Genomic DNA, 25,754 nt, shown 5'->3' with positions numbered 1-25,754 from the left:
GTGGTTCTTGAACCTTTTCCTTCCTCTTTTGTCATATTAATATATCTAGCTTCTACAGTTTTGTATAATTGGTTTTATTATTTTTTTAATGGTGTATGATTTATTCTTAGAAACACATGGAACAAGCAGCTATACCCCTGATAAGTCATCTTTTAATTTAGCTACAGTTGTTGCTGAAACACTTGGACTTCGTGTTCAGGAAGAATCTGTAAGTAATTGTTTAGTTTGGCAATAACATGAATTAATTTTATGTCTTTTTAGGTCAGTTCTAAGAGAATTAAGCAAGATAATTATTTTATCTAAGGATCTTGGGTAAAGGCCTAAAACAAAACTTATGTTGTTAGAAAGGCCTATTTCTGTTGTCAGCCCAGTAGTCTCAGGAATCTAGAATCTAGAATTCTTGGGATATGGGTTGAGTCAAAATTTAAGGGAGTAATTATGGCAAAGAGATATTGTCAACTTTCTTCCCTTCGCTCTCTCTCATGCCCCATCCCTGCCCTCATTCCATCTAAGAGAAGACCTACACCTTTAGGCTGATTTCAGAATTGTTGTTTTGTTTTATTTTTTAGAGATAGGGTCTCACTGTGTTGCCCAGGCTGGAGTGCAGTGGCTATTCACAGGGCACTATAGCCTCAAACTCCTGGTCTCAAGTGATCCTCCCTCCTCAGCCTCCCACATAACTGGGACTACAGATGTATACCATCATGCCCAGCTAATATTTTTTTTTGTAGAGGTAGGGGTGTCACTATATTGCCCATACTGGTCTCAAACACTTGGCCTCAAAAGATTCTCTTGCTTCAGCCTCTCAAAGTGTTTAGATTACAGATGTGAGTCACCACACCCAGCTGTATTCTTACTAAATTGTCTTGCTGTTGAATTTCTAAAAATTGAATTTGTTTTTCATGACATTTGGATTTTTTTTGTCCTTACTAGTTTTAAATTCATTCTTAAATGATAGTGGGTAGTTTTTAGCCTTTGAAGTTTAAATGTATTTTATAGTTTCTAATTCCCTTTTACCCATAAACCCAGCAAGTCATAGCTTAGACACCAAATAGATCAAGGGAGCTGAAATCTAACGACATGCTGCTCAGCATGTGATCCATGGGCCAACAACATCTGCTTCACTTTTGAAGTTTGTTAGAGATGCAGGATCTCAGACCTACTGAACTTGCATTTTAACAAGATCTCCAGTTGACTTGTGTGCATGTTAAAGATTGAGAAACTCGGTTCTTTAAAGGATTATTTTAAATTTGTCTCCCCTCAGTATGAATAATTATCTCTATTCCCTTCTCTGCATCTTAATCTTATTTTTTAGAATTGGAGTTTTATATTCAAGTAGTAGAATATACATATGTAAAATATTGATGTTTTTCTCTTTAAACTTAAAGTATGCTTCATATTTTTCATTGTGGTGAAATTAACATAAATCATTTTGAAGTATACAACGACATTTAGTGCATTAACATTATTATGCAACTACCACTTCTATCCAGCTCCAGAGCATTTTTATCACCTTCAGAAGAAAACCTCATACCCATTAATCATGTATCCCCATTCTCCTCCCTTCATCCTCCCACCTCCCACTTGACATCCTCTGGCAACTACTTATCTGCTTTCTATCCCTATAGATTTACCTACTCTGAATATTTCATATAAGTGGAATCATACATTATGTGGCCTTTGTCTGGCTTCTTTTACTTAATATATTTTTGAGATTTATCTACATTGCAACATATATCAGTACTTCATCCCTTTTTAAGAAAGAACAAATTCCATTACATCGGTATGCTTCATATTTTACTCTTAAAGGAAACTCAAGGTCCCATGAGCCCCTTTGGTGATGAGCTCTACCACTGTTTGGAAGGAGATCACAAGAAACAGCCTTTTGAGGAATCTACAAGAAATACTGAAGATAGTTTAAGGTAATTAGGGGCATGTTGGTAAAAACTTATATGCTATTGGGGAGATCCCATTACAATGAATTCCATATAATTAAACCATTTCTCTCCTTCAGCATATGGTTTGTTATTCTGGTTATATAAATTTTTACTTTAAAAAATTGTCTCCCTAGTTTATGACCGATTGAGAGCTTTTTTGTGTTACAGTAGAAAGGTGGATATCATTTTTAGCTACTTTCCATGTTTCTATCAAGTAGTACTTGTTCCCAGCCTGTCACTCTGTTCCTTTAAAGACCCAGTCATCCCTTCGGTGTTTATAATTCCAAAAGCTAGATGTTGTACAAAATGCATCTAGAAGCTTGAATGTGCTACCAAGATTGTGTTGCATCTCATTTTTACTAATTTCAGAATATCCATTAACTAATAATACAGCTATTCCATATCAGTGGGGGATGGTTATAGGACCCCCTCCCATGTGGGTACCAAAATCTGAAGATGCTCAAGTCCCTTACATAAAATGGCCATCATCGTTGCATATAACCCATGCACATCCTCCTGTATATTTTATGTAACTTCCAGATTATTTGTAACACCTAATACAGTGCCAACATATTAGTCCATTTGCAAGATTCACCATAGTACTTGGTACATGGCAAACTCAAGTTTTGCCTTTTGGGATGCTGTGAAATTTGGGGTTTTTTACCCAAATTATTTTCTAACCACATGGTTCAATCTATAGATGCAGAACTCACAGATAAGGAAGGCCACCATACCTGTATTTATGTAGCATTATGGTTTTTAAAAGAGCAAATTATTGTCTAGCCACATGATTGAATCTATAGATGCAGAACCCACATATAAGGAAGGCCACCATACCTGTATTTATGTAGCATTTTGCTTTTTAAAAGAGCTTTTGGTTTTTAGATATATATATACATCACAGTTACTATGTCATCTTAGTAATTCATTAAAGTAGATTTTGTTACCCCCATTTTTTGGTTTATCTTAAAGATGACAGACATGCAACTCCAAAAAAAAGTTAAATGTCTTGTTTAAGGCCACATAGCTATTAAGTGGTAGAGCCAGAGATCTTAGCCCACATCTTCAAACTTAAAGTTACTGCTCTTTCTACAGGATTTTCTCTGCTAGAGACAGGCTGAGTCTTAATTTATATTCAGTTCTGTAGTGTAAGAATTTTGTTTACTGGAGTTACTCATGATAAAATGTCAAAACCAAAGAACTTAGGTTCTCAGTGCAGTTTATTAAAATATGATTTTTTTTTTTTTTTTGAGACAGAGTCTCAGTCACCCAGGCTCAACTCACTGCAACCTCTGCCTCCCAGGTTCAAGTGATTCTTATGGCTTAGCTACCCAAGTAGCTAGGATTACTGGTGTGTGCCACCACCCCCGGCTAATTTTTGTATTTTTAGTAGAGATGGGGTTCACCATGTTAGCCAGGCTGGTTTCAAACTTCTGGCCTCAAGTGAGCTGCACGCCTTGGCCTCCCAAAGTTCTGGGATTACATGCATGAGCCACTGTGCCTGGCAAAAGATGATTTTGTTTTTTTGTATGATGAAGTTATTTAAAGCACTTAGGAAAAATTTTTTTAAATGTGCATATTATGATATTAAGAAATACTTCCTATGTCATTTTCCTCTACTTTTCCTCTTCACTTTCGTCATGTAAATGAAGAGAAGCCAAAAGCTGTACCTTGTCTTAAATTTTGGTTAATCATTTACCTCTAATAGGTAGATAAGACCTTACTATTCGTTCTGTATTAAAGAGTTATTATCACTTTTTATTTAGATTTTCAGATTCTACTTCAAAGACTCCTCCTCAAGAAGAATTGCCTACTCGAGTGTCATCTCCTGTATTTGGAGCTATCTCTAGTATGAAAACTAGTTTAGATTTGAATACAAGTTTGTCCCCATCTCTTTTAGAAACTGGGGGAAAAAATCATGTGAAAACACTTCCTTTTAGCAACACTTGCATTTCTAGATTAGAAAAAACTAGATCAAAATCTGAAGATAGTGCCCTTTTCACACATCATAGTCTTGGGTCTGAAGTAAACAAGATGATTAGCCAGCCATCTTCTAATAAACAGATACTTATAAATAAAAATGTAAGTGAATCCACAGGTGAACAAGATAGGACTGATCACATTAAAGATTCTAACACTGATAAACATTTGGAGCCCCTGAAATCATTGGGAGGCCGAACATCCAAAAGGAAGAAAAGTGAGGAAGAAAATGAACATGAAATAAACTGCCCCCAGGCTTCTTTTGATAAAGAAAATGCTTTCCCTTTTCCAATGGATAATCAGTTTTCCATGAATGGAGACTGTGTGATGGATAAACCTCTGGATCTGTCTGATCGATTTTCAGCTGTTCAGCGTCAAGAGAAAAGCCAAGGAAGTGAGACCTCTAAAACCAGATTTAGGCAAGTGACTCTTTATGAGGCTTTGAAGCCTATTCCAAAGGGTTTTTCCTCAAGCCGTAAGGCCTCAGGTAGCAACTGCACATTGCCCAGAGATTCCCCAGATGAGCCCTGTTTACAGGAATGCATCATCCTTCAGCCCTTGAGTAAATTCTCTCCAGACAATAAACCAACATTACAGATAAAAGAAGAAAATGCTGTCTTTAAAATTCCTCTTCGTCCACATGAAAGTTTGGAGACAGAGAATGTTTTAGATGACATGAAGGTTTGTGTTGAATGTTCAAGGATTTTGATTAAGATGGTTGCTTGTGATTTCATTTAGAGCTAACAATTATTTCTGTTTTAGGGTTCTGGTTCTCATGAGCCAATAAAAATTAAGACCAGGTCAGTCCATGGAGGATGTGAACTTGCATCAGTTCTTCAGTTAAATCCATGTAGAATGGGTAAAATAAAATCTCTACAAAACAACCAAGGTGTGTACACCATAAACAGGATCTCCACATTTCATTTAAAAAATGACTTTTTTAATGACTTTAAATTGAATGTCATTATTTACTTTTTTAAATAGATTGAATTTTTTTGGAAAAAAATCTTATTTCTTCCTGCATGTATCTGTATTTACAGGATGATTCTCTCTGACTTCATTTTACCTGTGATTTTTATGTTCTTGTGCTTTTTGAAAAAATGAATTGAGATCTTTTGATACGTACTTTTATATATGATTTTGTAGATTTACTTATTTTATATAGTTATTTCTTGTGTGGATTTTTTTTTTTTTTTTTTTTTTTTTTTAGACAGAGTTTCACTCTTGTTGCCCAGGCTGGAGTGCAGTGGCAGGATCTCGGGTCACTGCAACCTCCATCTTCCGGTTTCAAGCAATTCACCTGCCTCAGCCTCCTGAGTAGCTGGGATTACAGGCCCCCACCTGTAATTTTTGTATTTCAGTACCCCACACCTGGCTAATTTTTGTATTTTAGTACAGACGGGCTTTCAACATGTTAGCCAGCTGGTCTTGAACTCCTGACCTTGTGATCTGCCCACCTCAGCCTCCCATAGTGCTGGGATTACAGGCATGAACTACTGCATCCAGTCCAATTTCTTGTTTTCTTTACAAAAGCTTTAACAAATTTAAACTATACAGAATTTTTAAAAATAAAAATTAGAATGGTCATTATCTAAACTATTTTTCACCCCATAGGACATTTGTCATTTTTCTTTGCATATACATGTATATCTGTAAATATATGCACGTATACATTTATACAGGTTTTTAAACTCCTTTAAAAACATTGTTTGCCCTAATACATAATATATATGCATCTTTTCATAATTTTGCTATCTTTTATTAATATTATTATTATTATTTGAGACAGGGTCTCATTCTGTCACCCAGGCTGGAGTGCAGTAGCATAATCATGGCTCACTGCAGCCTTTACCTCCCAGGCTCAGGTGGATCCTCCTATCTCAGCCTCCTGGATAGCTGGGACTATAAGCGTGCACCACCACACCCAGCTAATTTTTTTTTATTTTTTGAAGAGAGAGGGTTTCACTCTGTTGTGCAGGTTGCTCGCAAACTACTGGACTCAAGCCGTCTGCCTGCCTTGTCATCCAAAAGTGCTGGGATTACAGGCATGAACCACCCATGCCCAGCCTACTGTCTTTAAAAAAGGAATTCTTTTTTTTTTTTCAGCCACCAAACATTTCTATAGTTCAAGTGTAGTATTTTTTCTTATATTCTTCATTGGCAAGTTGTTCTTTTATTCTGGGTTTATTTTCCCTTTTTCCTGAAGCACGGTCATTAGTTGTTTTTCCAGAAAGTGTTTTAGTCTCTATATGAAAACATTTTTTCACTCTCATTCATGATTTTTTTTTAGCTTTTTAAATATTTTTTCACGGTTGCCCTAGGGATTACAGTATACCTACTTAGCCTTTAACAATCTGCTTGGAGTTAATGTTGTACCACTTCATGTTCTATAACTACACTTTATGTGTTGCCATATATTATATCTGCATACATTGAAAACCCCAACAAACAATATTTTAGTTTTTAATTTAAAAAAATTTTTAATTGAAATATAAATCACATACCATAAAAATCACCCATTAAAATGTTCAATTCAGTGGTTTTGGTATACCCACAGAGTTGTACAACCATCACTATAGTCTAGGCTTAGAACGTTTTCATCACTTTCCTTCCCATGTCCCCTCCACAGTCCTAGGCACCATGAATCTACTTTCTCTCTCGTAGGCTTGCCTATTCTGGAGTTTTCATATAAATTGAATATAATATATGCTCTTTTGTTACTTACTTCTTTTACTTGGCATAATGTTTTCAGTTATCATCTGTGTTACAGCATATATCAATATTTTATTTCTTTTTATTAACATTTTTATTGTATAAGTATACTGTATTTTAGGCATTTATTAGTTGACATTTAAGTTGTTGTCACTTTTTTGCTATTATGAAAATGCTGCTATGAACATATTATACAGGTTTTTGTGTGGATGTATGTTTTCATTTTTCTTGGATTATATGTAGGAGTGGAATTGTTAGACCATATGCCAACTCTACATTTTACCTTTTGAAGGACTGCCTATATTCCAAAGCAGCTACACTGTTTCGCATTCCCAGCAGTATGTGAGGGCTTCAGTATCTCCACATCCTCACTAACACTTGTTATATCTTTTTGATTTTTGCCTTCTCATTGTAGTTTTGGTTTGTATTTCCTTGATGGCTAATGATGTTGGGCATCTTTTCATGTTTAGTGGCCATTTGTATATCTTCTTTGGAAAACTGCATATTTAGATTGTTTGCCCATTTTTAATTGGGATATTTGTCTTTTTATTATTGAGCTGTGAGAGTTCTCTATATATCTTAGATATAAGTCCTTTACCAGACATATGATTTGCAAAAATTTTCTATTCTTTAGGTCCCATAATATTTTAAAGTGATGAGAATTTTTGAAATCAGTTTTTTAATTACATATTCTTTACCTTTACCTAAGATGTAACATCCTTTGAAAATATCCAGTGGAGTATAGATCCGGGAGCAGACCTTTCTCAGTATAAAATGGATGTTACTGTAATAGATACAAAGGTAAGTAAAAAAGTAAAACCAAAACTCATTTGACTCTTATTCTAATGAGTTGTTAGTCAGCCTCCTCCCCTAACTCACTCTATCACCTTAAGATAATCAGATACCTCTTAAAATCTACATTTATTTATGCAGAAAATTAAGAAATAAAAATGCTTATTCTTCTAACTTTGTGGTATTTTTTGAAGGGTCATAATACTTTCTGAGTTTAAAGGCCTTTGCTGAAAAACATTAATATAGTTTTTAAAAGAATACAATGGCCAGGCGTGGTGGCTCACACATATAATCCCAACACTCTGGGAGTTTGAAGAGAGAGAATCACTTGAAGTCAGGAATTCGAGACCAGCCTGGGCAACATAGCAAGGCCCTATCTCTACAGAAAATTTTAAAATTAGCTGGATGTGGTGGTGCATACCTATAGTCCTAGCTACTTGGGAGGCTGAGGTTGGGAGGATCCCTTGAACCCAGGAATTCGAGGCTGCATTGAGCTATGATCACACCACTGCACATCCAGCCTAGGCAACCAGAGCAAGACTTTGTCTCATAAATAAATAAGAATAATGCAAAATGCTACATATCTTAAATAATTTTATTTTTCAATAAAATAATTCATCATGTCTTCATTAGCTTTAAAATTATGTACCATAAAATGTATTATTTAAGCTGTCTATTTTTTAAAATAGTGTATTTTTTTAAAATTAAAATTCATAGTGGAAATAGTTTTTTGCCTTGTATTTAGGTTCTGTATAGTTTCAGAAGTTCCTTTTCACTTGGTAGCGTCTAATAACAAAGTATTTAACATTCACTGAGTAATATATGCCTATCAAGAAATTAAATTTAATTTTTGAAATTGTTGTCAGTGTACCTTGATATTCATTACTATGAGGCAGATTGGAAAAGAAAACGCAGGAAAAGTTCAAGGGTATTCAGTGGTAAATAATTCTCCCTTTCCTTAGCAGCAGTCCTTCTTTTCCTGGGCTTGATTATATTGAACCTAAAATGTTTTGTAAGCAGTAAAATCTAAATCCTTATCTTTTCGTAAAGTATAAAAGTGAAAAGAGCTTAATGCTTGAAAGTGGTAAAATATATGTTATGTGTATTTTACCAAAATGTTTTGTAAAAAATAAATATAAGGCCATAAAGGAATAATTGTTAAAATTTTTTTATTTTTAAAATATTTATTCAGGATGACAGTCAGTCAAAATTAGGAGGAGAGACAGTGGACACGGACTGTACGTTGGTTAGTGAAACCGTTCTTTTAAAAATGAAGAAACAAGAGCAGAAGGGAGAAGAAAGTTCAAGTAAGATTTGTTTTTGTTTTTGTTTTTTATTTTAATAAAAACATTGAGTGAAGTTTGTAGTTGTGCCGATTGCACTGATGAGCTCAAATGACCTCTTCATCATCAACCAGGATTTTTCCTGCTCTGTTAATTTTATGTTCCTCTTAGGAAAGCTCAGTTTCAGTATGTCAGAAAAAAGATATATATTTAACCAAAATAATTTCATTTCAGAAAAGATTCATATGGCTTTCAGGGGTTTGCAAATGGCAACCAGCTACCAGTTTTGTAAATAAAGTTCTGCCAGAGCACAGCCTTATTCATTTCTTTGTATATTGCCCATGTTTGCTTGTTCCATACAGCTGCAGAGTTGAGTAGTTGGTGCAGAGACCTCATAGCCCCACAAGCCTGAAATATTTTCTGACCCTTTAAGAAAAAGTTTGCTGATCCCTGGTTTAGACAATTTTTTATAAATGGTGTAACAGGAAGTCTTGAGTCCTGTGTTAGAATTAACGTTTTCTAAAGCAATTTGATGAGGAAAGAAAGGAGAATTCTACTGAGAAGTGTTAGTATAGATTTACAGATTAACATTCAGAATCATAGTGTATATGCTAACTGAATCTGCCATATTCCACCTCTCCTGATAAGGTAATTTGGCCAAATTAGTGATCTACAGCCCTTTGCAGTGAGAAACTATTAATTCTTCACCTAAAGTCTTGATTTTTCCAGAAGAAATGAGAACAAGAGGAGGATTTTGGTTAGCACTGCCTTAGCAGCATTCCAACTGTAGAGGCACATCACATGAGAACAGCTAGACTAGAAACAGTTGTCATTTATTACCGTTATGTATTAAAGGGCGAGGGCCTGCCACATGGGGAAGCAGTGCTAAAAGCAGAGACATTTCTCAGTGATCATCTGTTAGAAGTCAAGTACATTGAGGCTGGGTATGCATTCCTTACCTTCTGGTGAATTTTCTATAGTCTACCTCCTCAAAGCAAAAAAATAAAGTAGTCTTGCCCTGGCTTCTTTTGAAACAGCTTATCTTTTGCTTCCTTAAATGCAGTAAATGAAAGAAAATTTTAGAAGTCTTTGCCTTAATTATTTGTTCTTTAATGATAAATAACAACCATATGATGAAACAGATGGTTGCCTAGGTAGGTAAGCCAATAACTATTAAAAGAAAAAACCTTCACTGTCGTTTATTGTCATTTTATGGTTTGTATGACACTAAATAACTTGTCTTAAGAGGATACTTTGCTTTTAAAATTATTTTGTTCCTGGTACCAGCCTCTGATCATGTTTTTCTCACTTTTGTAGAAAAGAGAAAATCTAAAGTATGACCACTTAGGCTTTAAATCTATTCAGAAGACAGTAGTTTCTCAAATTTATTTGAAGCAAGTATCATGTGAAAGACAAATTAGCACTTGGACTAATGTGGGGAAGTTATTATAGAGATAATTTTGGCTAATAAAGTCCTATATATACTATTGCTACGTAATGAATGAATCACTTGAATAACTCAGAGGATTCAAACAGCATCATTTTCTTATCTTCATAGTTTCTGTGGCTCAGGAATTCGGGAAAGGCTTGGCTGATCAGTTCTGTTTCAGGGTCTCATGCAATTGTAGGCAGATGGTGGCTGGAACTGAAACAGCAGAGGGCTGGGCAGTTGGAAAGTGACTTGGCATCTCCTCTTTCATTCTCAGGGCTTACTCATATAGGCTCCTTTGAGCTTCCTTTTCACATGGAGGCTAAGTTCCCAGAGTCAGCACCCCAAGAGAACAAAACAGAAGTAGGTGGCATTTTTATGATCTCAGAGGTAACATAGTGTCATAAAGATCTGCACAGGCATAAAGGAAAATGAACTCAGTGACACTCATTGGGAAGAGTGTTGATATCATGTTGTAAGAACAGCACATGAAATAAGAGACATTAGTGAGGTCATATATGAAAGAAAAAAATTACCCCATAAGGTAAAACTTTTCCAACATTTCGAATTGGTTTAAAATGAAATATACCGCCAGGCATGGTGGCTCACACCTGTAATCCTAGCACTTTGGGAGGCCGAGGTGGGTGGATCACCTGAGGTCAGGAGCTCAAGACCAGCCTGGCCATCATGGTGAAACCCTATCTTTAAAAAAATAAAAAAAATAAAATAAAATATACCAATAAAAATTTCATATTACTGCCAATATTTCAGTTCAGAAAATTTTCATGCACCTACTCTGTGTTAGACCTACTAGGTGCTCTGATAGAAAGATCAACAAGGACGTATTCTCTGTCTTCAGGTATTTCACAATCACAAATCAAACAAAAATAAATCAGCAATTTAACATATTGTTTTACAAACAGCTTATACAGAATGCTCTGAGGATGCCTAGCACAGTGCCTGGTGCATAGAAGTTATATTTTATTTACAAATTTGACATTCAGCATGCAGAATAAATGTTTAATCATTAATATATATCAAGCAAAAATTTTGTAGTAGGAAGTATTTTAGGAACTAAAGATAACAAACAGAACAAAAGTACTTACCTCAGGGAACTTACATTCTAATGAGAGAAATAAGCAATTATAGATATGATAGATGATGGTAAGTGCAGGAGAGAGAAAGGTAAAGCAAGGTAAGAATGAGAGAGTGCTGCAGGTTGGGAAAGGTAATAATTATATAGAATAATCTCAGCAGACCTCTTTTCTGTCATATTTGTTAGCCAACTGGATTTAAACTCTGGTGTTTTTAAAATGTGATTATATAACAGGAAATGTAGTTAGATCTGTGACGATGAATTTATCACTTTCCATTTCAAATATGGCATTGAATTTTTAATTTCTAGTAATACTAAACTACCAGATGCTAATGATGATGCAAGAAAATACTTTTTTTGCTACTTCATTACAAAACTAAGCATGAGAGGCCAGGCACGGTGACTCACACCTATTATCCCAGCACTTTGGGAGGCCAAGGCAGGCTGGTCATTTGAGGTCAGGAGTTTGAGACCAGCCTGGCCAACATGGTGGAACCTCGTCTCTACTAAAAATACAAAAATTAGCTGGGCATGGTGGCGGGCGCCTGTAATCCCAGCTACTCCAAAGGCTGAGCAGAGGATTTCTTGAACCCGGGAGGCGGAGGTTGCAGTGAGCCGGTATCATATCACTGCACTCCAGTCCAGGTGACAGAGCAAGACTCTGTCTCAAAAAAAAAAAAAAAAAAGCATGAGTAAAGGACATTTAAAGCCATAACATAAAGCCTTTGTAAACTCCCAGAGTTGGGAGTTTATTCTTACCTCATGCATGAATTACTAAAATTGAACCTTATTGTAAGAATCATGATTTAAGAAGTGTCTTTTTAAATACTTCATTGCATACATTACAGTTTGTTACTCACTTAGAGTAACTGAATTAACACTCAGCATTACGGCTTACAACTAACATTCTTAGAATCGTGTTTAGCATGTGTCCACAAACACTTCACTACATGCATTACATCTATACACCAAAAGATCACTTTTCGCAGCCAGGCCTGCAACCCTCACTGTAATAATCATGGTTTAAAGAAATGCCTTTAAACACTTCATTACATACATTATAGTTTGTTACTCATTTATATTCACTAAATTTAACACTCTTAACAAGGCAGCTTACAACCAACATTCTTAGAATTATCCTTTACATATGTGTCTACAAGCATTTCACTACTGATATTACATCTATTCACTGTTACATCTATTACAAGAGTATTAAAGAATACTCTCTTCAGAGTAAGGCCTGTAATTCCACATTTTTTTTCTCTTTTTAAAAGAATTTTAAATTCTTAAACTTTTATTTTAGGTTTGCGGGTACATGGGAAGACTTGTTACATAGATAAACATATGTCATGGGAATTTGTTGTACATATTATTACATCACACAGGTATTAAGCTTCGTACCCAATATATAATCCACATTTTAACAACCATGGTTTAAGAAGTGTCTTTAAGAACTGCATTCCATTGTTGTGTGGCAGTTAATGCAGTTTCGTGTTGGTCTACATAGGAAGCAAAAGCTTGCTTGTTGCCCTAAGCCAATGCTCTTTTACATAGATGAAGAAAGAAAAATGAATGATAGCTTGGAAGATATGTTTGATCGGACAGCACATGAAGAATATGAATCCTGTTTGGCAGATAGTTTTTCCCAAGCAGCAGATGAAGAGGAGGAAATGTCTGCTACCACAAAGAAACCACACAGTAAGATTATTTTCTCTATAATTATGGCTTCTCAGTTGCAGAATTCAGTAAGTTATCAAGCTAATTAACAAAGGCTTGATGACATATCAACAATTAAAGTTTCATATTTCACATACAAATTTTTTTCCGTTTTTTAAAATTTTGAGATAATTTCACATTAATAAGAGTTCTAGAAAATTGTTTGGCATTCTCATGTACCTTTGACTCAACCTCTCCTTATGTTAACATGTTATATAGCTATAGAATATTTATTAGAACTAAGAAACTAATCTTAGTTTGGTATTATAAATCTCTTCCTAAATATATATAAAGTTGATAAAAAAGTTTTGAGAAACTTCTGTTAATTATTAAATTAATTGTAATAGCAGTAGAAAGAAAAAATTTTGTAGAACATTCAGATCCCGCCAGGCAGAGTGGTTCACACCTGTAATCCCAACACTTTAGGGGGCCAAGGCAGACGGATTGCTTGAGCTCAAGAGTTCAAGACCAGCCTGAGCAATATGACAAAACCTTATTTCTACAAAAATTAGCTCAGTGTGGCGACACATACCAGTGGGCCCAGCTACTTGTGGGGCTGGGGCGGGAGGATCACTTGAACACCCAGGAGGTTGTGGCTGCTTGAGCGAACCACCCACTGTACTCCAGCCTGGGCAACAGAGTGAAACCCTGTCTCAAAAAGTAAAAATTAAAAAATCATAAAAGATAGATTCAGATCTATTTTCTGTTGTGAATGCTTCATCTTACCAGACAAAATACCTAATGTAACCATGTGTATTAGTCTTAAAATCTCTTGCATTAGAAGCAGTAATTTTGTAATGTAGGATAGCAATCAGAAAAAGAATACTCTAACTGAAAAGCTAAGTGGTTAATTTGGATTGAAAATTGTAATTTTTGCTAACTCTGTTTTCATTATGATTAAATTGGTCTGAAATTTTAATCTGGTGCAAAGATTGTTTTATGCTGGTTTAAGTGAACATACCTTCTGCTGTGGCACAATCTTGATTATGCTCATGTTTCCATTTGGTTTTTAAAACAACAGCCCTTAACTCAAAAGTGAATGAGACCCAAACCAAAGATAGAGGACAGTATACTTTTCCTTGCTTAGTCCATGGCAAGAACTCCATTGAGTAAATATTGTAATAAAAATTTACAGCTGTTCAGTATACTTTTTCCCCCAAGAAGGACCTTTTGCAAATAGATTTCACTTCAAAGAAAAAGAATATTTTCTTGCGAAGATGTACTTATTAATTTTTGTTCCCTGTTTTAAGTTACATTTGACATTGACTATCCCAGAATTTCTTCTCAGTTAGCTTTTCTGACGGTGCTGCACTGTTCTTTTTATTTATCGCAAATTCTATTTCCTAGAATATCCCCAAGACTCTTTCTCCCTCGCAACTTGTTTTCCCTCACAGCTTTTATTAGCTCCACCTCTGAAAATAATTCCAAATGTGCATCTTTAGTCTTGCATTTCTGAGTACTGTGAGATACTTTTGTGTCTCTGCAGCTTAAATGTAATATGTCTAGGCCAATTTCCTTTACTTCCTGCCAAATAATCTTCAGACTTTTTAATTTTTCCTAGTCACCCAGGCATATAATTTAGGATTTATTGTATATTTATTTTCTCAACCCAGTTACTACCTTACATGTGCTTTCTCACATAAGCCTTAACTGTCTACCTGCTTAATGTTTAACTCTCTGCTTGCTTAATGCCTGTTTTCCTCACTGTAATATAAACCCCATGAAGACAAGAGACCTCGTCTCTCTTGTTATACATTGTATGTCCAGAACTTAGCACAATGCTCAGTAAATTTTTATTCTTCGAGTAAATGCTAGTAGTTGGTTCTTTGAGTCTAGACATCTTAGGAGTCAGGTCCCAAGTTCTGAGCTCAAGTTCTTAATCTTTGTCACCAATGTTCTGATAAAATCTTTAATCTGCTTATTCCCTAGTTATAACTTACCTTAAAGATGCATAATAAAAATCAACAGGATTGGTGGGAATGTAAATTAGTACAGCCATTATGGAAAATAGTATGAAGATTCCTCAAAGAAATATGGAGCTAGCATAGATCCAGCAGTCCCACTACTGGGTGTGTATCCAAAGGAAAGGAAATCAGTATGTCAAAGAGATACCTGCACTCATGTTTACTGCAGCACCATTCACAATAGCCAAGATATGAAATCAACCTAAGTGTCTATTTAGAGTTGAATAAAGAAAATGTGGCCATTAAAAAGAACAAAATTCTGTCATTTGTGCAAACATGGATGGGCTTGGAGAACATTATATTAAGTGAAATAAGCCAGGCACAGAAAGATAAATACCACATGTTCTTATTCGTATATGGAAGCTAAAAAAGTTGATCTCATAGAAGTAGAGAGTAGAATAGTGGTTACTATAGGTGGGGAAGGCGGGGATAGTCAAAGGTTGGTTAATGGATATAAAAATATAGCTAGCCAAGCAAGGTGGCAGGTACCCATAGTCCCAACTACTCAAGAGGCTGAGGCAGGAGGATAGCTATAGCCCTGGAGTTCTTGGCGTAGCGCTGTATTGGAGTTCTAGGGTATGGTCCATATTAAGTTTAGCATCAATACGGCAGCCTCTTAGAAGGAGGAGACCACTAAGTTGCTTAAGGAGGAATAAACTGGCCCAGTTTAGAAATGGAGCAGGTAAAAACGTTAATGATGATCAGTAGTGGTACAGTACCTATGAATTGCCCCTGCACTCTAGCCTGGGCAACATAGCAGACCCCATCTCTAAGAAAAATAAGAGGGCTGGGCCTGGTGGCTCACGCCTGTAATTCCAGCACTTTGGGAGGCCAAGATGGGCAGATCACGAGGTCAGGAGATTGAGACCATCCTGGCTAACATGGTGAAAACTCAGTCTCTACTAAAAATACAAAAAATTAACTGGACGTGATGGTGCATGCCCGTAGTCCCAGCTACTTGGAGGCTGAGGCAGGAGAATTGCTTGAACCTGAAGGCAGAGGTTGCAGTGAGCTGAGATCATGCCACTACACTCCAGCCTGGGTGGCAGAGCAAGACTCTGTCTTAAAAAAAAATAAAATAAGGAAACAAAAAGCTAAATAGAAGGACTAAGTTGTAGTGTTCTATAGCACTATATGGTTACTATAATTAACAACAACTTACTGTATGTTTTCAAATAGCTAAAAGCACAGATTTTGAATGTTCCCAACACAAAGAAATGACAAATGTTTGAGGTGACAGATATGCTAATTACCGTAATTTGATCATTACACATTGTGTACATATATCAGGATATCATGCTTCATAAAGATGTATAATTACATGTAAATTTAAAATAATACAAGCAAAAAATTCTTAATCAATAGAACTAAAATATATATATAAATTTTTTTTGAGACGGAGTTTTGCTTTTCTTGCCAGGCTGGAGTGCAATGGCTCATCTTTGTTCACTGCAACCTCTGCCTCCTGCGTTCAAGTGATTCTCCTGCCCCAGCCTCCCGTGTAGCTGGGATTATAGGCATGTGCCACCGTGCCTGGCTAATTTTGTATTTTAGCAGAGACAGGGTTTCACTATGTTTGCCAGGTGATCTCGAGCTCCTGACATCAGGTGATCCACCCACCTCAGCCTCCCAAAGTGCTGAGATGACAGGTGTGAGCCACCACGCCCGGCCAAAATTAATATTGAAAGCTGCTTTTGTTGTTGTTTCTTGTCAAATGATAATAACGGGCATCTGAGTATTTCTTTTAAACTAAAATATTTTCTGAGATAATGACTTTTAGCTGTGGAGTAATTTTGAGATAAATGAGACAATCAGCACCCTCCTTATTATGCATATGCAAAAGAATGGAAAAAGTAGTTATAGAAAATTTAAATGAGTTGCTCAGAGGCCTAGAGCATGAAACCCAATAAAAATGGAAGTTTGAAATGTCATTTTCTTCCAAGCTAGCTAACTATTTCCCATTAAGTTCTACATTTAGTTTGTAATGTGCATGCTTTGTTTATAGCTCATGGTGATAAACAAGACAAAGTCAAGCAGAAAGCATTTGTGGAGCCATATTTTAAAGATGATAAAAGGTAAGTTGGTTTTGATTTACACCAGCAATGTGACTGGAAGGACAGTAGAGCTGTCGTTTATTTCTCTCTCTCCTTTTTTTTTAAGACAGAGTCTCACTCTGTCTCCCCGGCTAGAGTGCAATAGCTTAATCTCAGCTCACTGCAACCTCTGATTCCTGGACTCAAGCAATACTCCCACCTCAGCCTCCCTAGTAGCTGGGACTACAGGCACATACTACCACACCCGGCTAATTTTTTAAATTTTTTGTAGAGACAGGGCTTCACCACGTTGCCCAGTCTGATCTTGAACTCCTGGGCTCAAGTCATCCATCTGCCTCAGCCTCCCAAAGTGCTGGGATTACAGCCATGAGCCACCACGCCAGGTCAATAGAGCTGTCTTTGTCAGAGTATCTCTAAACTGATAAATTGCTACTTTGGTTAAATTAAAATTATTTACTTTATGGTCATAAAAAAGAGACTCAAGCATAAAAACGACAAATTTTACAAAGAAGAAAATTTTTACCACCATCACCTTTTTCTTGTCAGTGGTAATAGTGATTTTCTCTGTGTGCGTGTGTGTATTTTTTTTCTTTTTTAAGACGGAGTTTTGCTCTGTCGCCCAGACTGGAGTACAGTGGCACGATCTCAGCTCACTGCAACCTCTGTCTCCTGGGTTGAAGTGATTCTCCCACCTCAACCTCCCAAGGTAGCTGAGATTACAGGTGTCCACCACCAGGCCAGGATAATTTTTGTATTTCTGTTAGCAACGGGGTTTCACTGTGTTGGCCAGGCTGGTCTCAAACTCCTGACCTCAAGTGACCCACCCGCCCCAGCCTCCCAAAGTGCTGGCATTACAAGCATGAGCCACCACACCCAGTCTCTCTGCTTTTTTTTTTTTTTAAATTGTCTTTTTATTCTATCTTATTTTCAACTTGGGTTATTTATTAAATTGTATAAGTTTTATGTAGTATAAGACTTTAGGTAAAGACTTAGGTTTATTATGCTTCAGAATTATTTTATAAGGATTTCTGAATCTTCAAAAAACAAAACAAAAAACCCTTAAGCATTTTTTGTTGTTGTTGTTGATTTTGAGACAGAGTTTTGCCCCTGTTGCCCAGGCTGGAGTGCAATGACGCAATCTCAGCTCACTGCAACCTCCGGCCTCCTGGGTTCAAGTGATTCTCCTGCCTCAGCCTCCCGAGTAGCTGGGCTGGACTACAGGCACCTGTCACCACGCCCGGCTAATTTTTTTGTATCTTTAGTAGATACAGGGTTTCACCATGTTGGTCCAGCTGGTCTCAAACTCATGACCTCGGGTGATCCACCCACCTGGGCTTCCAAAGTGCTGGGATTACAAGCGTGAGCCACCACACCTGGCCCTAAGCATCTTGATATAACCATAATGCGACTTTCTGCCTTTTCTGCAAAGATTGCAAATTCTGTTACTTATAGTCACCTACTATTTGTTCTTAAAACAAATTGAAGACATAGTAATTCATTCAAAAAAATTGGTTTTCTCTTGAAGTTATGATGTTGGTAAATTGAGTTACTCAATAAGTAAAGTTACTCCTTTTATTTTTATTTCTGTTGAGAATTTTAGAAATCTAACAGGCCAAGATATTTTTTTTTTCATTCCTGTGAGATGCTGAAAGAGCTGTCATTTTGTTAATGCTTAATTCTTTTTCTTTAGTTACCAGTTTTCCAAACAAATGGTACTCTAGCATCCTAAATGTGACTAGGTTGTTTTTTGTTCAGATGTCATTATATACTAATGAATTTAAGTATATTTGATATGTTGTAATCCATTGCAGTCATTATCTTTAGAGATATTCAAATTGTCCCATCTTTGCCTAAAGGAAGCTTCTTTGAATGGCCACCCTAGTCATGTTTCATAGTTTTCTTGCTTGTGGTATCTGGACTCTGCCATTTTTCCTAGTTCTTTTTAGTGAGAAATGGTATTTAGGCCACAGTCTGGCTGCTAGGGTTTTGCATTAGTCATTGTTTCTAGGCCTTTTAGGTGGACAGAATTAGGAAGAAGGTTTTTTGTATCATTTTGATTTTTTAAGGTAGACTATACTCCATACTGATGGCTCTAACTGAAATTCAGGACCACAGGATATTTATGTAACCTCTTCTATCTTATGTCTGTATTTACTTTCCCACCTACCAAAAATCCCCCTTTTCAGTGCCACCAACGTAATTCTTTATTTTATTCCACAATACACATAAAGCAGTTTCAAAATAATACCACCAATAATATAATAAAATTTTTTGTATGCTCTTTTGTCCTTAACATGCATCCTTTTAGAAATGTACAGTCAAATCACTGTGTTTAAAGGCATTTGGAATAATTATTTTCTACGTAGTTAGGCCACCAATTCAGTACACAAGTTTATTTTAATTTGTTTTTGATTTTTTAGGACTTGGGTTTTCTTTTCATATTTAATTATTTTAAAAGCATATAAAACATAATGTATTATATATATAATGCATATAATGGACAGGAAGTATGATATTGTACCAGACTATAATACAAGTGTATTCAGATAAATCTCATTTCTATCCTTGGCCTCTGTATCTTATTAGTTCCCTATCCTTGTAGGTAATCATTTGTTTAAAATTTATTATTTTTCTTCCATCCTAAAAAATAGAAGCAAATACATGTATATAGTCATGCTCTCTATGACTCATATAGAATATTATATATTCTTCACTTCTTTATTTAACTATAGGTCCTGGAAATCACTCAAGCTGTATATAGTGATATTCCTTGTTTCTTTTTAGCTCCATAGTACTTTATTATGTGACTCTACCATAGTTTATTTCCTAGCAATGGACACTTGTGTTGTTGACAGTTATGCCTAGTGCACACAATGCTGCAGTGAATAACCTTGCACGTTCTCTTTTCATATTTTTGCCTGGAAATCATTGGGATAGATTCCGAGAAGTAGGACTGCAGGGTAAGAACTGTGATTTTCTAGGTGGCTTATGCCTGTATTCCCAGCACTTTGGGAGGCTTTGGCAGAAGGATCGCTTGAGCCCAGGAGTTTGAGACCAGCCTGGGCAACATAGTGAGACCCCATCTCTATAAAAAATTAAAAATTAGCTAGATGTGATGGTGTGTGCCTATAGTCCCAGCTACTCAGGAAGCTTAGGTTGGAAGGATTGCTTGAGCCCAGGAAGCCAAGGCTGCCGTGAGCTATGATCACACCACTGCACTCCATTCTGGACAACAGAGTGAGACACTGTCTCGAAAAAAAAAAAAAAAACTGTCATTTTAAATGTTTCATATTAGAGGTTCACTAGTTTTTTAGAAAATATATGAGTAGTTGTATTTATTCTGAAGCAGTTAGGTTGCTGGAGAATAAGAGGTGGATAGAGAGGCTAAAATTCTCAGTTACACTGTTGCTTTCCCCACTGAGAATACGAATACTGCAAAGCCTGGGAAGATGGATTGTGTAGTATCAGGGACAAGAAGCTTGTTTAAGTGATGCTTTGAGGTCTACTACAGATACCATTCCCTGCTTCATTATAAGACACTAAGAAGTGGAGTAGATAATATTCAGAGGAAAGGATATGGCCAAAATGCTATCTGCATAATCTTAGGATTCCATAAGCTCTTTGAAAGAAAATATAGTTGTGGCAATATTTTTTGTGTGTACTTTCTTGGTTTGCCTTTTTAAATTCACAGATCACACCAGAGTTGAGGGTTCTTGAGTTGAAACGAAAAAGTACCTATAACATAATAGAGTGACTAAAACTTCTCTTTTTGAGGGAAAGCGTTTGCCAGCTAGAGGGGCATGTATGTGATCTTTTCTTTGCACTTCCTTTTAAGGCATGCTTTCTTTTTCACTCTGCTTTACTGGGCTTTGCAGATACTGTGTTTTTTACAAATTGAAGGTCTGTGGCAACCTTGCTTTGAACAAATCTGTCAGCAGCATTTTTCCAATAGCATGTGCTTACTTCGTGTTTCTTTGTCACATTTTGGTAATTCTCACAATATTTCAAACTTCTTCATTATTATTATATCTGTTACAGTGTTCTGTGATCAGTGATCTTTGATGCTATTATTATAATTGTTTTGGGGCACCATGAACCATGCCGATAAAAGACAGCAAACTCAATCTATGAATATCCTGTGTGTTCTGGCTGCTCCATCATCCAACCATTTTCCCATCTCTCCTCCTCTCTTTGGGCCTCCCTATTTCCTGAGACACAACAACAGCGAAATTAGGCCAATTAAAGAACCCTGCAATGGGGCGCCAGGCACAATGGCTCATGCCTGTAATCCCAGAACTTTGGGAGCCACAGTGAGCGGATTGAGACCAGCCTGGACAACATGGAAAAGTCTCTACAAAAAATACAAAAAAATTAGCTGAGTGTGGTGGCACACACCTGTAGTTCCAGCTATTATACTGGGGAGGCTGAAGTAGGAGGATTGCTTGAGCCCAGGAGGTAGAGACTACAGTGAGCTGTGATTGCACCTCTGTGCTCCAACCTGGGAGACAAAGTGAGATTCTGTCTCAAAAAAAAAACTATGCTGGCCTCTAAGTATACAAGTGTAAGGAAGAGTTGCACATCACTTACTTTTAAATCAAATGCTAGAAATAATTAAGCTTAATGAGGAAGACATTTCAAAAGCCAAGATAAGTTAAAAGCTAGGCCTTTTACCCCAGTCAGCCAAGTTGTGATTGCAAAGGAAAGTTCTTTTTTTTTTTTTTTTTTTTTTGGATTTAAAAATAATTTTTTTTGATACCAAAACCTTTTTTTTTTTTTTTTTTTTTTTTTGAGATGGAGTTTCGCTCTTGTTACCCAGGCTGGAGTGCAATGGCGCGATCTCGGCTCACTGCAACCTCTGCCTCCCGGGTTCAGGCAATTCTCCTGCCCCAGCCTCCTGAGTCGCTGGGCAAAGGAAAGTTCTTCAAGAAAATCACAAGTGCTACTCCAGTGAAAACATCAATGATAAGAAAGTGAAACAGACTGGCCAGGCGCGGTGACTTACACCTGTAATCCCGCACTTTGGGAAGCTGAGACAGGCGGAAGATCACGAGGTTAGGAGTTCAAGATCAGCCTGGCCAACATGGTGAAACCCCATCTCTACTAACAGTAACACAAATTAGCTAGGCATGGTGGCGGGCACCTATATTCCCAGCTACTCGGGAGGGTGAGGCAAAAGAATTGCTTGAACCTGGGAGGCGGAGGTTGCAGTGAGCCAAAGTCTCGCCATTGCACTCTAGCCTGGGCAAGGATAGCAAGACTCCATCTCAAAAAAAAAAAAAAAAAAAAAAAAAAAAAAGAAAAGAAAAGAAAAAGAAGGGGAAGGAGGGAGGAAATGAAAGAGAAACAGGGAGGAAATTTCAGTGGTCTAGATTGAAGATCAAACCAGCCACCGTGTTCGTTTAAGCCAATGCCTAATCCATAGCAAGGCTCTAACTCTCTTTAGTGTGAGGAAGCTGTAGAAGAAAAGTTTGAAACTAGCAGAGGTTGGTTCATGAGGTTTAAGGAAAGAAACCATATCCATAACATAAAAGTGCAAAGCAAACAGCAAGTACTGGTGTAGAAGCTGTAGCAGCAAATTATCAAGAATATTTGGCTGAGATCAATGATGAAGGTGGCTGAACTAAACAACAGATTTTCAATGTAGATGAAACAGCCTTCTATTGGAAGAAGATGCCATCTATGACTGATAGCTAGAAGGGAGAAACCAGTGCCTGGCTTCAGGACTTCAAAGGACAGGTTGACTTGTTTGGGTTAATATAGCTGGTGACTTTAAGTTGAAGCCAATGTTCATTTACCATTCTGAAAATCCTAGGACCCTGAAGAATTATGCTAAATCTACCATGCCTGTGCTTTAGAAATAGAGTAACAAAGCCTGGATGATAGCACATCTGTTTATGGCATGGTTTACTAAATATTTTAAGCCTGTTGATCAGGAAATTCAAAATACTGTAATCATCCAACAGTTGTTTTTTCTCTTTCTTTTCCCACCATACAAATAGAGCTGATTAACCGAGACAGTGAGATTATAGTAGAGAAAGAATGTAATAATTGCAGAGCTAGTCAAGTGGGAGGATTAGAGTTGTTATTATTTAAATCAACTTCCCCCCAAAATTGGAAGCTATGGTTTTTTAAGGGTAGTTTGGCAGGGAGGGAGCTGGGAACCGGGGAATGGAGATTGGTTTGGTTAGGGATGAAATTATAGGGGGATCAAAGCTGTCTTTTTGTACTGAGTCAGATTTTGGGTGGGATCACAAGACCAATTGAACCGGTTTTTTGGTATGGGCAACCAGCGCAGGTGAGCCCAGCTGGTCTGTCAAAATATAGGATCTGAAAAATACCTCACACCCTAATGTTTTATAATAGTGACGTCATTTGTAGGAGCAATTGAGGAGGTTAGAAATCCCATGACCTCTGTCTACATGACTCCACTCCTGAGCCATAATTTTAACCTCTTGACTGATTTGTTAGTTTTACATAGGTGGTTTAAGTCCCTGAGCAAGAAGGAGGAGTTGGCTTTGGGAAGGGGCTCATAACATCTTTGTTTTAAAACAACCTCGTGGCTAATTTTGTTAGTTTTACAAAGGTGGTTTCAGTCCCTGAGCAAGGACAGGGCTAATTTCCAGAAGGGGCTGTTAGCATTTTCGTCTTAAAGTTAAACTAAATTTTTCTCATAGTTAACTTGGCCTATGCCCAAAAATAAAGGCAGCTTAAAGGTTAAAAGCAAGATAAAGTCAGCTAGGTCAGATTTTTCCCACTGTCGTAATTTTTGCAAAGGTGATTTCAATACTACTATTCATTGACAAAGAACATTGTCACCCAAGAGCTCTGACCCAGATACACAAGGAGATGAATTTTTTTTAAATTTTTGTTTGTTTGTTTATTTTTGAGGCAGTCTCACTCTGACCCCCAGGCTGGAGTACAGTGGTGCTATCTTGGCCCATTGCAGCCTCTGCCTTACAGGTTCAAGTGATTCTCGTGCCTCAGCCTCCCAAGTAGCTGGGATTACAGGTGTGTGCCACCACACCTGGCTAATTTTTTTTGTATTTTTAATAGAGACGGGATTTTACCATGTTGGCCAGGGTGGATGAATGTTGTTTTCATGCCTGCTAACAATGCAGCGTCATTATGCAGACTGGATCAAGTAGTAGTTTGACTTTCAAGTTCTATTACTTAAGAAATGTCGTAAGGCTATAGCTGCCATTGATGGTGATTCCTGTGATAGGCAAAGTAAACTGAAAACCTCTGGAAAGGATTTACTATTACAGATGACATTAAAGACGTTTGTGAGGCCAGGACTTCAAGACCAACCTGGGCAACATAGTAAGACTTTGTATCTACTAAAAAGCAAACTTTAGCTGGGCCTTGTGGCTTGGACCTGTAGTCCAGGCTAACTCAGGAGGCTGAAGCAGGAGGATCGCTTGAGCCCAGGAGTTCAAGGCTACAGTAAGCTATGCTCATGCCACTTCACAAAGCAAGAACCTGTCTTAAAACTAAATAAAGAAATAATAATAAATAAAATAAAATTTTGTGCTTCCTGATTGCTCTTTATTCCCAAAGTACTCCATAGCATATTAAACCATACCTAGTGGCTTTAGTTTCCGTGATTCACAGTAGGATCTTAACTCACTTAAAGACAATCACAAATGATAATTACGCATAATATTTTTAAGAACTCATGGTAGGTGGAGGCAGCATAAGGTAATCTGTCTATCTTCCTTGCTTGCTTGCTTGCTTGCTTTTGGAGGGGGAACAGGATCTCACTTTGTCACCTAGGCTAGAGTGCAATGGTACAATCATTGTTCACTGCAGCCTCAAACTCCTGGGCTCAGGTAGTCTTCCAACCTCAGCCTCCTGAGTACCTGGGACTGTAGGTGGTGCCACCACATGCAGCTAATTTTTTATTTTTATTTTTTGTAGAGACAGGGGTCTTGCTATGTTGCCCAGGCTGGTCTCAAACCCTGGTCTTGGTCTCAAAAAATCCTTTTGCCTCAGTCTCCCTAAGTGCTGGGATTATAGGCATGAGCCACCACACCTGGCCAGTAATGTTTCTCGTAAGCAAAATGGCAAGTGGCATACAAACAGGTGACTCTTCTCTGGGAAGAAGTTAGTCCTGAAATCTGGGTTCTTAGTACTGGAAACAGGCAGTTTTTTGTTTGTTTGTTTGTTTTTTAATGTTAATACAGTGCCAGTTTATGAGTTTCATAATACAATGTTCATTTTTAAATAGGTTATTATATTTTATCTCCTAACCTAATTATTATTTTCAGCCAGTGAAAGAAGGAAGTAATAGTAACTGCCATTCAGGATAATCCCACTTGTTTATTTTTGCTTTTATTGTCTGCTATTTTGAGGTCTTATTCATAGTCTTTTCCCAGACCAATGTCCTGAAACATTTCCCCTGTGTTTTTTTTCTAGTTTTATAGTTTTGGTCTTACATTTAGGTCTTTGACTCATTTTGAGTTTATTTTTATATTGGGTGAGAAATAGGAGCCTATTTTCATTGTTCTGCAAGTGGATATCCTGTTTTACCAGCACCGTTTATTAAAGAGGCTATCCTTTCCCCAATGAATGTTCTTGGCTCCTATGTAAAAAATCAGTTGACTAGCCAGGTGCAGTGGCTTACGCCTGTAATCCCAACACTTTGGGAGGCCAAGGCAGGCGGATCACCAGAGGTCAGGAGCTCAAGACCAGCCTGACCTACATGGAGAAACCCTGTCTCTACTAAAAATACAAAATTAGCCGGGAGTGGTGACGCACGGCTGTAATCCCAGCTACTCAGGAGACTGAGGCA

The 25,754-nt window shown here is 37.1% G+C and overlaps 1 protein-coding gene across 8 annotated transcripts in view; it reads left to right on the top strand.

Moving 5' to 3' along the window:
* Positions 1–25,754, top strand: part of RBBP8 (RB binding protein 8, endonuclease) — a 114,000-nt gene that overhangs the window by 77,121 nt on the left and 11,125 nt on the right. For 6 of the 8 annotated variants that reach the window (XM_032293212.1, XM_032293215.1, XM_032293210.1 and 3 more), the window contains 8 exons: positions 111–208; positions 1,810–1,922; positions 3,704–4,598; positions 4,680–4,806; positions 7,339–7,430; positions 8,614–8,728; positions 12,784–12,927; positions 16,915–16,984. In XM_032293212.1, coding sequence (XP_032149103.1) covers positions 111–208; positions 1,810–1,922; positions 3,704–4,598; positions 4,680–4,806; positions 7,339–7,430; positions 8,614–8,728; positions 12,784–12,927; positions 16,915–16,984 — 1,654 coding nt within the window. Of the gene's footprint in view, positions 1–110; positions 209–1,809; positions 1,923–3,703; positions 4,599–4,679; positions 4,807–7,338; positions 7,431–8,613; positions 8,729–12,783; positions 12,928–16,914; positions 16,985–20,654; positions 21,088–25,754 lie in introns of those variants that run through there. The other 2 variants (XM_032293217.1, XM_032293214.1) reach the window with 2 other exon arrangements.

This window comes from Sapajus apella, unplaced genomic scaffold (assembly GCF_009761245.1).
Source record: "Sapajus apella isolate SASKATOON/1434 unplaced genomic scaffold, GSC_monkey_1.0 scaffold29, whole genome shotgun sequence".
Taxonomy (NCBI): Eukaryota; Metazoa; Chordata; class Mammalia; order Primates; family Cebidae; genus Sapajus; species Sapajus apella.
This window is presented reverse-complemented; position numbering and strand designations above follow the sequence as displayed.